The 12774-nt window shown below is 36.7% G+C and overlaps 1 protein-coding gene across 1 annotated transcript; it reads right to left on the bottom strand.

Annotated features, from left to right (window-relative positions):
- Nucleotides 1-1120: 1120 nt before the first annotated feature.
- GDPD1 (glycerophosphodiester phosphodiesterase domain containing 1) lies at nt 1121-12444 on the bottom strand. Its single transcript, XM_009575327.1, has 9 exons — nt 12407-12444; nt 8018-8153; nt 7286-7331; nt 5839-5957; nt 5093-5182; nt 3900-4033; nt 3182-3241; nt 2291-2342; nt 1121-1709 (listed from the first exon to the last, which is right to left on the bottom strand). Exons 1-9 carry the CDS (start codon nt 12421-12423, stop codon nt 1587-1589), a joined length of 777 nt encoding a protein of 258 aa, XP_009573622.1. The 5' UTR covers nt 12424-12444; the 3' UTR covers nt 1121-1586.
- Nucleotides 12445-12774: the final 330 nt, after the last annotated feature.

Raw genomic sequence — 12774 nt, 5'->3', positions numbered from 1 at the left:
AAGTATGGCACAGCAGCCAGTGGAGTGAAACAAGCCCTTCCAAATCGGTGCTAGCAAGGGAAAAAAATTACTTACTTTAAAAGTTTTAATAACAGTGAGTATACCTTGCAGTAAATATACTCTTGCATCTGGCTACTATATTTATTAAGATCCACTGTTTTCACATGAAGTTCCTTAAAGAAGTAGATACTATCACTAAACAATAGTTTTATTCCAGCAGTATCTGATGATTAAATGACTGAGCTTTATACATGTCATTGTGTATAATTAGGCTACAGTAATCAAATTCTTTCTGGAAAACCCTACCACTTAACATGACAACACCAAAGCACGCAGGCATTGCAGGCTCCAATCTGTTTGACACATATATAACACCTGTTCACAATGACAGAACAGGACGTAAGCTTCCAGAAATATCTTCCTATCTAACCCCATTCCATCACGCTTGGTGTTTCCTAGCTTTTGCCAGTAAAGTTACCTTCCATGTCCATGCACATAAACTTAATGAATATTGAATGTACTTTTGTGGAGAGAAAAAGACTAAAATTTACACACATCCTAGATTGACACGTGTTCCTTTTATAAGTATACACATAAATCTGCTTTGGGTGAATTAATTTAATGGGAACATTTTAATTTGTTCCTGAAACTCCTGACCAAACTTAAGTCGTCTTTGGTCCCTCACCCTAAAAACAACTTCCCATTCATCAAGCCAACAGATGTTAGAACTACAAATGTGCAAAAGATTTCTAACATTGGCTTCCTTTATGAAAAGACTATTTTGAAGTAAGTGTAATCTATAATAAGTGCAATCTTCCTTGCTGGAAAGCTAGCTACTGCCATGCCATGGTAGCTTGACAGGCAGATCAGAACCAGGGGCAAACCTAGATCCTGGCTTAAATGCTGTATTTAGACCTTGACCAATAAGTCACAGTATTACCATCACATCAGAAAGCCGTCTAAATACAGTTGCAAATCAAGCTCAACATTCAACATAACTGAGTAAATCTATACTGACCAAGTGAGTTAATTTTGGTAAAAAAGTGACTGCCTTTACTGACTACACTTCACAGGCTAAACTATCTGGCTAGTCACAGATTCTGCTTTCTATTTCTCCTCTGCATTGTTTTTCTTTTTTGCCCTATGAGTTACCTGAAAACTGAAAGCAACACAAGAAATGCATACACATAGGGTACACTTTCAGAAATTCTTTCCTTTCTGCCCACTAGAATATAACTAGAATAACTGACATGTCTTGACATCTGCTTAGGAACACTTGTGACAGGTAAAATAACGCTTATTATCTACAGGTATCCTATCCAGCAACTTTCTCCCTAGTCATCACTACTTGTCAAGTGTGCTGTTGCTAAATGAGCTATTTACAAATGTAAACTATGTAATTAAAATTTTAAAATAAATAGACAACCTTTACATTAGGTAGCAACTTGACAACAAGGTAATAGATCATCCAATTACATCTTTCAAACAAAGTGATCTGTGTATGCTGCTCAAATTCTTTTTTTTTTTAATGAAGAAAATCCTTGGCTCACAATCTATTCTGCAAGAACTTCCTTGGTTTTCTTCCTCTACACTGGATAATTGTGTAAAAACTCCTTAAGTTTTGTTGGATAATCTGTCATCACTCCGGTTGCTCCCAGATCAAATGCCCTCTTGTATTCTTGTTCTTCATTCAGTACCCAAATATACACCTATGAGATGGGATAGAGAGACAAATTATTACAGGAAATACTCACATTAAAAAAAAAAGGTGACTTTTGACCTAAATTGTTTTGTGTGAGAGAGGCGATGCCGCATATATTTAAAATGATAAATGATTACACTGTGACGCCAAAGACATGCACACAAACATATCAACTTCCTTCCCCTCGCCCTCCAAAAGGGGACATTTTCTAGTGGTGACTCCAACTCCATTTTGTTAACCGAGACATCAGGTATTTCCAAAAGTCAAAATACTATTTTGTGAAAAGCCCAAAATAAGCAAGCAGTTTAGCAGATTTTGTAGGCTTAAGTTTGAAGTGGGGAAAAAAATAATCTTAAAGAGATTTAAATTAAAGAGTCTTTTTCCAAGCATACAATTCTTCCTTTGCAACTACAGAACGGCAAATATAACGGCATAAGCTATTCCTCAGGAACGAAAAAGTAACTTATAATCCTAGCAACACAGCAGAACACATTGGGGACAACATGAACCCATCTTAGGGCCATATCTGGCTGGTTCAAATTCTCACTAGGTTAAAAGCACATTTCCTTTAGCTTTGCCACACTGTACCTGAATGCCCCGAGCAGTGAGGTGGTCAAAAAGTGCTTTCCGCATTAGCAATCTGCAGAAAGGAGATATTATTTAAGAACTTGAAGTATATGTGAAATTTTCAGTGTCTGCTGATGTTCTGTAACAAATTTTCCACAGAGCATTTAGATTCAATGTTTTCCACAAGAAAGTGATTAGAAAACTTTCAGTTCAAGCAACTCAAGACTGGTTAACACAGATACCCAGAAATTCGCATTAGCTATATTAACTCTTCTGAAGATCAAAATCCAGCAGACTCCTCCTTCACTGTACAGGTACCCTGTACCATGTCCAATGAATCAATTCCTTTCAGAAGAGATTTTATCTTTCACACCAGGAGACATGAAAACTCTACTGGCCACTCAAGAAATCAAACTAACAGATGTCAGACACAGAAGCAAGAGCCAGAAGACACTTACTGCAATCACGGTCAACCTCTGAAAGCATGTAACTAAGTTTCCTCTGAAGCACAGATATTCTTAAAATGCAAAGTGTTGCACGTAAGCCAAACAATATCTCCTCTGACAACATTACGAAAACAGTCACAATTCCATGAAACATGAAAACTGCATTCTGAATCTACTTGTATGCTAATTAACTGAACACACGACAGAAACTAAATAGACTAAATTGGAATAATGCCCACTGTTACTGCACCTCAGGATGTTTTAGCGTATGAAAAATAAAAGCGTACAGGAACACCTACGTAAGATTTGAATATGATTTACACTGCACTGACAATAAAGCTAGAAGAAGCTGAAAAAAATTACAACATAACAAGTAGCTATAGCAATAGCTAGTTTTAGTTGCTTGAGCCAACTGCTACTATATAGGCAAAATATAAATAAAAATTTAAGAAGATTAAAATCTTACGTGTCAGCTAGCCAGATAATAAATTTCTGGCTTCTTGTCATCTTCTGTGGTTCTTTCAGCCTGTTGAGGAAGAGGAAGAAAAAAGATTACCAGAGCACAGATTAAAATGTTATTTGAGATGTTCCTGCAAAAGGAACATGAAGAATTAATCTTGCAGTTTCTCAAATTAGAGCAGTAATTTCACTGTCTAGGACGGTGACTTAGAATTGGGTTACACAAGAGAAATGTGCTACATATAAGAGAAGCAGCAGAGATGGTTATTCAGCAGCATTTTGAGTAAAGTAAAGAGCACGTGAAATCTCATATCCACCCTATTATGACTTGCCTCTTGGCCTTATTCAGACTAATTTGTTCTCAAGAAAGAGGGAGAAAAGTGCAAGAATCAGTTATTTGTACAGTGCTGCTACATATTACTATCTAGATGACATCAGCACAAGCTGCATTGTAAAGGCAGCTCCGTGAAGGCGGTATTTACAGGAAACACTGATACACACAGGCACCCCACACTAACAACTGAGTAACTGGCTAGAGACAGGTTAAATACAGAGGAGCAGAAGATCTGCATAGCTTTCTCTTAGGAATATACAAAAGTGCCTAAATTAACAAAACAGTATCCTCAGCCCGAGGATACTGACTAAACCAATGCTCAAGCTGGCATTATCTTTCACTTGTTTTACTATCATTTCAGTGCAGCACCCACCGACAGGCTCTCACTCACTTGAGGATGATTGAAGGCATGGGAATTTCCAAGAATTCTTCCTTGAAAGGAATGAATGGCAGCAGACCAGTGTAGAACAGGCCAAGAAGCAGGAGGACACGTTGCAAACAGAAGATGATGGGAATGTCAGCATTCTGTAGGAGCCAGGAAAGAAAGATTCTAAATTACCTTGGTAGATTGCTGAATCTGTTGCAATTAAATTTACTGATCAATGCATGTTTAAAGTTTAGCCTAAAGATTAGGCTGCCAACTGTTTATGATATGCCTGCCACTGAATTTAAATTACTCTTTATGGTAGCTTGTAATCCAAGCAAAAGTTTTACACAATCTCAAGGAGCACTGGGACCTGAAAAGGTAAAGTTTCACAAGTTGCAGTACTGCGTTACCTGCCTTCATCGTCTTTCCAGACTGCATGACACTATGCAGCATTTTGTCTTAGACTAGTATTACCACAAAGAACAAGCTGTGCTTTAGCACAGGACTTGTTACAGTTTGATATCACACCAATTCACTTCACAACACATTTTTAAAGATGCTGGTTTATGAACCAAAACATTTGGGCACCGATGCTACGAAAATGAACAAATATAACTGCTGTTCAGGTAGGAAATAGTGTGTTGTCCTGCACAGATAAATCAGAACAATATCTGTACTCTCAACTAGATCAGTTTCACTCAGGTGCATAACTCCCTTGGACTAAGCACAATTTTAATTTAATTCTAAATTGTACAATTCCTCAGCACAAAAAGGAATAGAATCTATAGCAATAAAACAGCTTTATACCAATATAACTGTGTGTCAACTAGCAGCCAAATCCATTATTTTCACAAAAAGAAACACACAATAAGCAATCCTTAGAAAAATTGCTTTTGTACTAGATGAATGATGTGCAAAACAGGCTCTAAGACTTCCTGACATAAAATCCTAACACCCTATATTTTATAGAACAAGAATAAAACATGATTAAGCTTAATTCCTCAAGTATTTTTTTGCAGAGTATATGGGTGTTAACTGTGCTTGATTTATTGTAACAACGTAGTAAGTAGAACACAATCTAAGTGCAAAATTTCTCATCACATCTGAAAGTCTGGCATAGCTGGCTAGATCTTGATTTACAGGGTACTTTTCTGTACATTTTGTCACCACACAGTAACAAGCAGGCAAGAACAAAGCGTAGCTGGACCCATTCTTACCTCCTTAAGACACTTTGATACAACCTCATAACTGACATTCCCCCATACTGTCAAATGCTCTCGCTTATACTGACTCACCAGCTCTGAAACCTGCAATATAAAAAAGCAGAACCCTAACATGTATTCATTGAAAATTATGTGCAGAATTATTTAACTGCAACCCTACTTGTTACTTTTCAACTACGTAAGTCATTACAGAAAAGAAAGTTCTTCTGTGCTCTCTCCCATCTTAAGATGATTGTGCTGCTTTGACTGGAGAGAGAGAGGTGTTCAGGTCAACAGATAAAAAGAAAGACCATTATACCTAAAAAAAAAAAACCAAACCCCTAGAGAATTTAAGAGAACGAGATGGCAAAATAGTATCTGACAGAAAGCAGATCTCCTTTTCTGTAATGAACACTGATCTTTACACTGACATCATGTTTTTATGATGCTTTGGTAGGCAACAGTCTATAAGTCGACCCTTCATATGAAGTACAAACCAAACATGTGTCTAGCAGTGTAGCACCGGCTTCATGTCAAGATAAACGGTCAGTAAAGAGCTGTTTGCTGAATATCTTGCACAAGATCACTTCTGTCTTCTGTATTACCTTGTACATGGAGCAAGATATAACATGTGAAGAATGAAGCTGTCCAAGAACACAGATTTTAGTGTCACAGACTGTTAGCAACTCCAAGAAACTTTTCTTTTGGAATTTCATCATTACATGACATTCAGTCTCAGTTCAGCATAGATTTTCATGTACCTTTTTGATCAACACATTGTTGTTCACTTTGATGTCAATGTTGACAGGAGTTTGTGGAAATGCCTCAAACACCTCTTTCAGGAGTGGAATACGGTTGTCTTTTCCCTCGCAGTGACATTCTGGGGAAACAAGAAAGTTGTCACTGCTGTGACCATTTTTAATACACCATAGATAAAAGCTGAGATGTCAGAGCACTTGTTATCTTAAAATTTAAAAAAAAAAGTTCCTAGAATTAGCACACTTTTAAACTGAAAAAAAAAAAATTATTCCACTTGGATAGTTGTAATTAATTATGACAAGCTCAATTCCATAATGAAAACGCCCTGAGCATATTGCATATTTAGGTTTGAACTTCATTAAATTCAGTCATTATTTAGCAACGGTAGGAGTGCAGACATTGTTAAAATCCTAAAATAGCAAACACGGGCTCAGTTACCACATACCAAATGCAATGAGATTAATATGAAACAAGACCAAAGGAGAAAAACTTTTCCTTCTAGGAAAATTTACTGGAGAAGCATAATGAGTAGAGGGAACAGAAAGCAAACCCCCCAAATTTTATTGTCTGAAACTGCTTGTGGCTCCAGGGAATTAACTGAAGGTTCTTGCCATCTCTTTGTATTACTGTACATAAACAAAAGATACATACGTGTGAAAATAACATGTCATGGATTTAATCTTGCTGCATTTTAAGTATTTTGCAATTTTGAACAGAAATGTTTAACACAAAATTTGCTTGCTGGGCAATTCAAATATGGAAAGACTACACAAGATAGTCACAAAGCCCCTCAAGCAAGCAAACACATCTGATATCATCTCCAGTAGCCTTTTCTAGGCGTAAGTGCTCCCAATTTTAGCCTGTATGCTTTATTCAAATTACAGTCCCACGAACCACAGTTTTCGCAAGAAAACAGGTTAATCTTTTTCTAGGTTTTCTCTCTTGCAGCAACACTGGTACTGAACTTTAAGTCATACATACAGTAACTACTACTCTTTCCATTCACCCTTCTGTAAATGCCTATATTATCTGACATCTCGTAGTACTTCAAGCCCAGAGTGCACCAGCACAATGGCATCTGAGTTGTAAAGAAACTCTCTTCTGCCTTCTCGTTGTTTTTCAGAACACCACATTTTCAATCAGCACCCTCTGAAGATCTCACAAGGGAACTGGACAACAGTTGCAAGAAGTAGACAAGCAAACAATTGAAATGTTTACTTGGAAAAATAGATCTTACATCTTAAACTTAATCACTGCCAACTGGTATGAAAAAAATGTATTTTGGTTTCTAAAGCTAGGATTATATTTTCCTCTTAAAACTTCTCTTATCAAGATACTGATAGAAGCAAATCCACTTTTCTACTCCCTTTGCCAAAATAAGAAATTACCACACTACAATAATGGAAAATTAGTTACTGGTACTGTAAATAGAAACGGCAAAAGACTTACCTTTCTGAAATGTGACATCCAACTTGCAGAGATATGGTGGAAGTTCCTTAAAAATAAAGGGAAGTGGAACACTAATTCAAATGCAGGTATATAATCGTGACTTTTCTTGAAAAAGACAAAAAAATTATAATTCATAAGCCATGTAAGTTATCTTTAAAGACAAAAATGTTGTATTTTTTTTTAAATCTTCTTGCCCAAAAAGTGATTTACAAGCACCGTGTTCATTCTTACTTGAGCTATTTGGCATTCTTAGACTTCTGTTACCTGTAGCTGAGTAAGGCAAGACGTTTCCAGACACCTGTCTGAAAATTCTGAAAATTCCACTTAAATATCAGATGGAAAGACAGCCTGTAAAACAGGCTTTTAAAACTGTCAATGCAGGTGGGATTCATCTACCGGTTCTCCCAATAAAAAGCTGGTCATACGAGAAGGAGCTTGTTGACTAAGCTTCCTTTGTCATCAGTATGGCAAAACAGGCCCACCTCCAGAAAGCTATTCATCCAACCTACTATTGGACAGAGTTAAACGCGTTCTGGAAATGTGCCGGTTTTTCTCCCTTGACTACACAGGGAGCTAGTTAACTTTGTTTTTTTAGCAAGACAACATGAATCCTCTACTGAGATTTTGGAGGCTAGACATACACACACAGGTACACAACCTTTCTGCTCCCCCCAGCCACTCTACAAACGCATTTTTAAACATCATCTCGCACTAACTTTTTCTTCAACTTACAGAGTATTTGAGGTCAGATATGTTGACATCAACTCCTGTTGATCTCTTCAGGTTCTCATCATGGGACACAACCACTTGCTCATCTTTCGTCAAGTGACAATCTAGCTCCAACATGTCTGTTCCTATATTAACCGCACTGGAAGCAAAGAAGTCTGCCGTGAACCACATGTGTATTTCACACAGATCCAAACCTAACACATACATGTTATTCAATTAAACTAATCTCAGTGGAGGTACTTTAAATGCTTTATGATGCAATGAATCCTCACAATCTTACTGCAAAGCAAGAAGCAAATAACTGCTGCAGTGGGAAAGCTGATGCAAGAATAAACATATGAATCAGAGATGGGATTTGAATTTGCTTTGACAGAGCTTTGGCTCCATCTTCCATAGAAATCAAGGAACACACCTGTCGATTGCAGCCTACTGCCTCAGTATTGAGAAACCTACTTCTAAAGTATTGTTTCAGAATTTTGAGTGTGATGTTTGTTAGTATCAGCACATTACCACTGGAAGAAGAGAGCTCTTTTAGAAGAAGTAATCAATTTTGTGGTAAGCATAAACAACAAATGACAGGGATGTGAAAGCTTTTTTTAACTTAAGTTAATCAGGAATGGATCAGGATCAGGAAATTAGCAATGGTGCTTTCAGGATTTTGGCCTAGCAAAACTACATTTAAAAAATTATTATTATTTTAATGAAAAAGTTTTAATTTTAAATTTAAAAAAAAAAAAAAAAAGAAAAAAAATCACTAAAACACCCAGTCATATTTTTCAAAGAAAAATAGCTATTTCTGTTCCACTCTGCTGCTTTGAAAAGTTCTAATCCAATCCCAAATCCATTCTACATAAACTTAACTCATAGGAGGAGTAAAGAAAGCAGAAAGTACTAATAATGCTGATGAAAAATAAGTACAAGAAACCTCACACCAGAACAGAAAAACTAAGCTTTATTCCAACGAGAAATGAATTGCTCATTTCATTAGAAAAGATACTCAGAAGGTATCATTCCAGCAGACAGCTAAAAGTCCCAGCCTGAAGTCTGAACACTTCCTTCAAAACACTGGGCTGTTCTTTTTATCCACCTACAAACAAATGTGTAACATCTATGAGTACAGTCTATACTGCACCCAAAGCTCTGCGACTTCAGAAACAGCCTTTTCCTTAAGAAGAGGGCTTTACTGCTGACTGCTGAAGTACAGACATGCCATAAACATTCATAAATGCCATAACAGAAAAAAAAAAAAAAAAAAAAAAGAACATACTCCCATAAGTGTTAACACAATTTCTGGTCTAGCTGGGATAATGTTCAAGAAGGGGGTTGTCAAATTAAAACCAATTTGCTAACTGTTTTCCAGTGCTGCTAATTAAGAATTAGGAGAGGAACAAAATCCTGTTACACATGGAAGATACACAGCCTGTTCTGTGTCATTTTTCCTCCTGAGGAAAAGCATCTCCAAATATGCTGCAGGAGATTTGCCAAATTTGTAGAAGACGTTCCCATCTAGTACCACATATTATCATTTAACTAGCAAAGTTTATTAGAAATCTTACTGCTTAAGAAATTCAGGACTGATGCTGCATGGAAAAAGGAGAACAACAACTTGCCTTGTTAACAAATTTGAGAATTTGCCAGGCTCTTACTAGCAGCTTGCTGCTAAATAAGCTTCCTTAAAGTGCTGCGTTTTTTCAGCTGGAAATCAGTTTGTTCTGCAGCTCTGTAATAACACGTCAAATCTACATTGCTCCAGAGAAGACTCCAGATGTTCTCCAGATTCAGAAGAACGTGTTGGATCCAGATCCAACTGCTCCAGAACTCAAGCTGTGAAGCAGACTCACATTTGCAAATTAGGATGATAGAGCTCTTTGCTTGTGTTTAACTCCCAACTGTTTTCAAGTAAAAGGGCATACCAGGAAATATGTAAGAAAAGCTTTACCTTGGAAACTAAATTCCATTAGGCAAGGCCTAATGTAGCACAATGTATAAAGTTTATAAATACTAAACTGACCACGTACTTTTGTTGCTGTAACTACAGTGTTTAAAGCTTTCTGTCTAAACCAAGTATGTTCATAAAAGAAAAGGAAATACAATGAGAAAAGTATCTGGAGAGTTTACTTAGTAGCTTCCTGTCAAGACAATGCTAAAGTCCATGCCTGTATTAGGGACAATTAAACTCGTAACTAAATTCTTATGACATTTTTTATGCCAGATCCCCAAATACTTTAAGACACTGCAAGTGTCTCTTTCAGCTAAAAATCAATTATTTTAAAAACTAAAACCACCACAGAAGCATTTAAATACAGTATAACATGATTACAGCCCAAAAAATCTATTAGGGATTTTACCATGCAAACAAAAAAAAATACTGTCTTTGGTACAAAAAGCTTATAATTGCTTTACAGAATGTTTTTAAGTTAAGCTAGTATAGAACTTGAAATTACCAAGAAGGCCTCCCCCCGCCCCCCATACACTTAGTTTATATATTACTAGAATAATTTCTTCATTATCATGCAACAGTATTAAATATTCTCCAATCACTGTTAAAGTGTAAATAGCGTAAGTAAAACTATTTGCTTGTCAATACTTACGTTACTGTCAACAAAGCAAAAACAAGGGGGTAGGTCTTACGTTGCAGACAAGCATTCTCTTTCGCATTCAACTACATCAATGGTCAAACATGCCTGCTTGTCCAAACCTGCAGAAACAGCTCTTGCAGGCACGCCCTATTTGGCTTCATGCAAAATCTGATGGATTGTAAATTGATTACCTCATACCAGCCGTCTGAGCCAATCCAGCTGATTTTTCACCATGCAGATCACCAGTATTCTACCCAATTCCTTTTGCTGGCTTACCAGTGGAGATGGGAATGAGCGGATGGGAAGGACAAAGCCTTTACCCCTCCACAGAGGAAGCCAGAAGACTTTCTACTGCCTAATGCAAAGTAATCGCTCTGACTCTGCTTTCTGCAGAAGTAATATGCTTTTATTATTCAGCCAAGACAATTTCAAAACAAGTAACTGAACTTTGCTATTGAGTTAAAAAAGTAGACCTCAGCACATTTGTTATCACTATAGTTGTAAAATACTTTAAATGGTCAGAAGAGAGTCAGACAAATGTCTGTATTATCACAAAACATTATTTGACTCCTAGCACAGTCCCTACTCTAAGTACTACAGCTTACTTCTGGGAATGAAATAAAAATAGGTTATGGTATAACTTTCTTTGTAAGAGCCCTATACATATGAAACCAGTATGATACTAAATGAAAATTAAGAAATGGTTAAAAAAAAAAAAAAAAGCACTTTCCAGAAACTGTGGTAGCAGACTTGAAAAAAGGCAGGCCAGCAGGAAAAAAACCCCACAAAACTATGCTAAGCTTCCATGGAGATAGAAAATACTGCAGTACTTTCAATAGCACTGTTTGATTGGGAAAGCTGGCACTCCTCAGTCTGCAAGGAAATGTGCAAACTGATGAGGCTACTTAGCACAAAGCAAATTAAAAAACCCAAACAAAACAAAGAGAAGCCTACATAATTTGGTCACTGCTCATTGGCAGCTGGAGTTTTAGATATGCTTCTTTTTCAAATGCCTTTTAGAACTTTGTTAGAATTCTCTACTTAAATGCTGGAGGCTTAAAAGGCTTTCCAGTACCAACTCCACTTTAAACCCCTAGATAAGAGGCTTTCACACATTGTGCAAATGAAATATGTGTATGAAGGGAAAAAACATAACACAAACACTTTTAATAGCTTTACAGATGGTATATTAAAAGTTAGTTCACGTTAGGATTTCAGTCACAGTAATTCTAGGAGACAAATTATTAACCTTCTATATAGAGGAGGGAACTGAATACCATGAAACTGTGGAATATCTAAGAGAATTGCTTACAGCCGAAATAGCAGTCAACAGATTCAGACTTCCTGAAATCCAGCCTTGTATGCTAATTAGCATATTGGTATAGGCTATGATCTGAAATACCTTTTGAGAAACATCAATGTATCGAGAAAAAACAGATATTAGTTACGAAAAATAGCTTTATAACGATAAATAAATTAATGGAAGCAATCGCCATTATACATGGAAGCAGTATCATTTCATGTTTTATTAGCTAGCACAGAAGGAATCGGGCCTCAGGAGTTTTATTTCCAGTTGTCAGTCTACCACGTTATTGTGTACAAAACATAGTTTGTGGTATCCCAATTCCTTCTTGTTGAAATTGGAGTAACGTTTAGCAAGCCACAGAAGCCATCCAAAGGAGAGATGACTTTCAGAAACAGGACACTGTACCCCAAACAACTGATGGAAGTCCTATCTTTCTTGATTGCCTCACTCACTAAAGACAATGAGAACACTGCTGATTTAAGCATTATTGGTTCCATTTGTACTCACTGGTGAAAGGCTGCCATCGTGTTTTCCAGGTTCTCTCCAGCACCTACAAAAATAACAAAAACTATAACATGTACAAAACCGTTTTCCTCCCCTCAGTCCCAGTGGTAATAAATAAAAAATAATGGGTTTTTAAATGTACCCATTTAAATGTACATATTTGGAGGAATGAGTATGAAGTTACAGTTAGGAAACCCTGTTGCCACTAACCTCCAGGAGACAGGACTTTCTCAAGATAAAACAATAAAAAAAAAAGCAAGAAAAAATAAAAAAAATAGAAGGCTGTTATCTTGGATTTGTGTAACACTTTGAATATACAAAACAAAGTGCTTATTTTACCAGAGGTTGGGTGCCCTATTCTTCCTTAAAGG

Source organism: Fulmarus glacialis, unplaced genomic scaffold (assembly GCF_000690835.1).
Source record: "Fulmarus glacialis isolate BGI_N327 unplaced genomic scaffold, ASM69083v1 scaffold25373, whole genome shotgun sequence".
Classification (NCBI taxonomy): domain Eukaryota; kingdom Metazoa; phylum Chordata; class Aves; order Procellariiformes; family Procellariidae; genus Fulmarus; species Fulmarus glacialis.
Note: the sequence above shows the minus strand (reverse complement) of the source record. Positions and strands in the feature narration are given on the sequence as shown.

What these genes read in the sequence shown, in the direction of transcription:
- GDPD1 (XM_009575327.1), bottom strand. An exon ending in TATCTGACCTCAAATACTCT is followed by an intron (nt 7,332 to 8,017) that starts GTAAGTTGAAGA and finishes TTTATTTTTAAG; the next exon opens with GAACTTCCACCATATCTCTG. An exon ending in ATTATCTGGCTAGCTGACAC is followed by an intron (nt 2,343 to 3,181) that starts GTAAGATTTTAA and finishes TCCTTTCTGCAG; the next exon opens with ATTGCTAATGCGGAAAGCAC.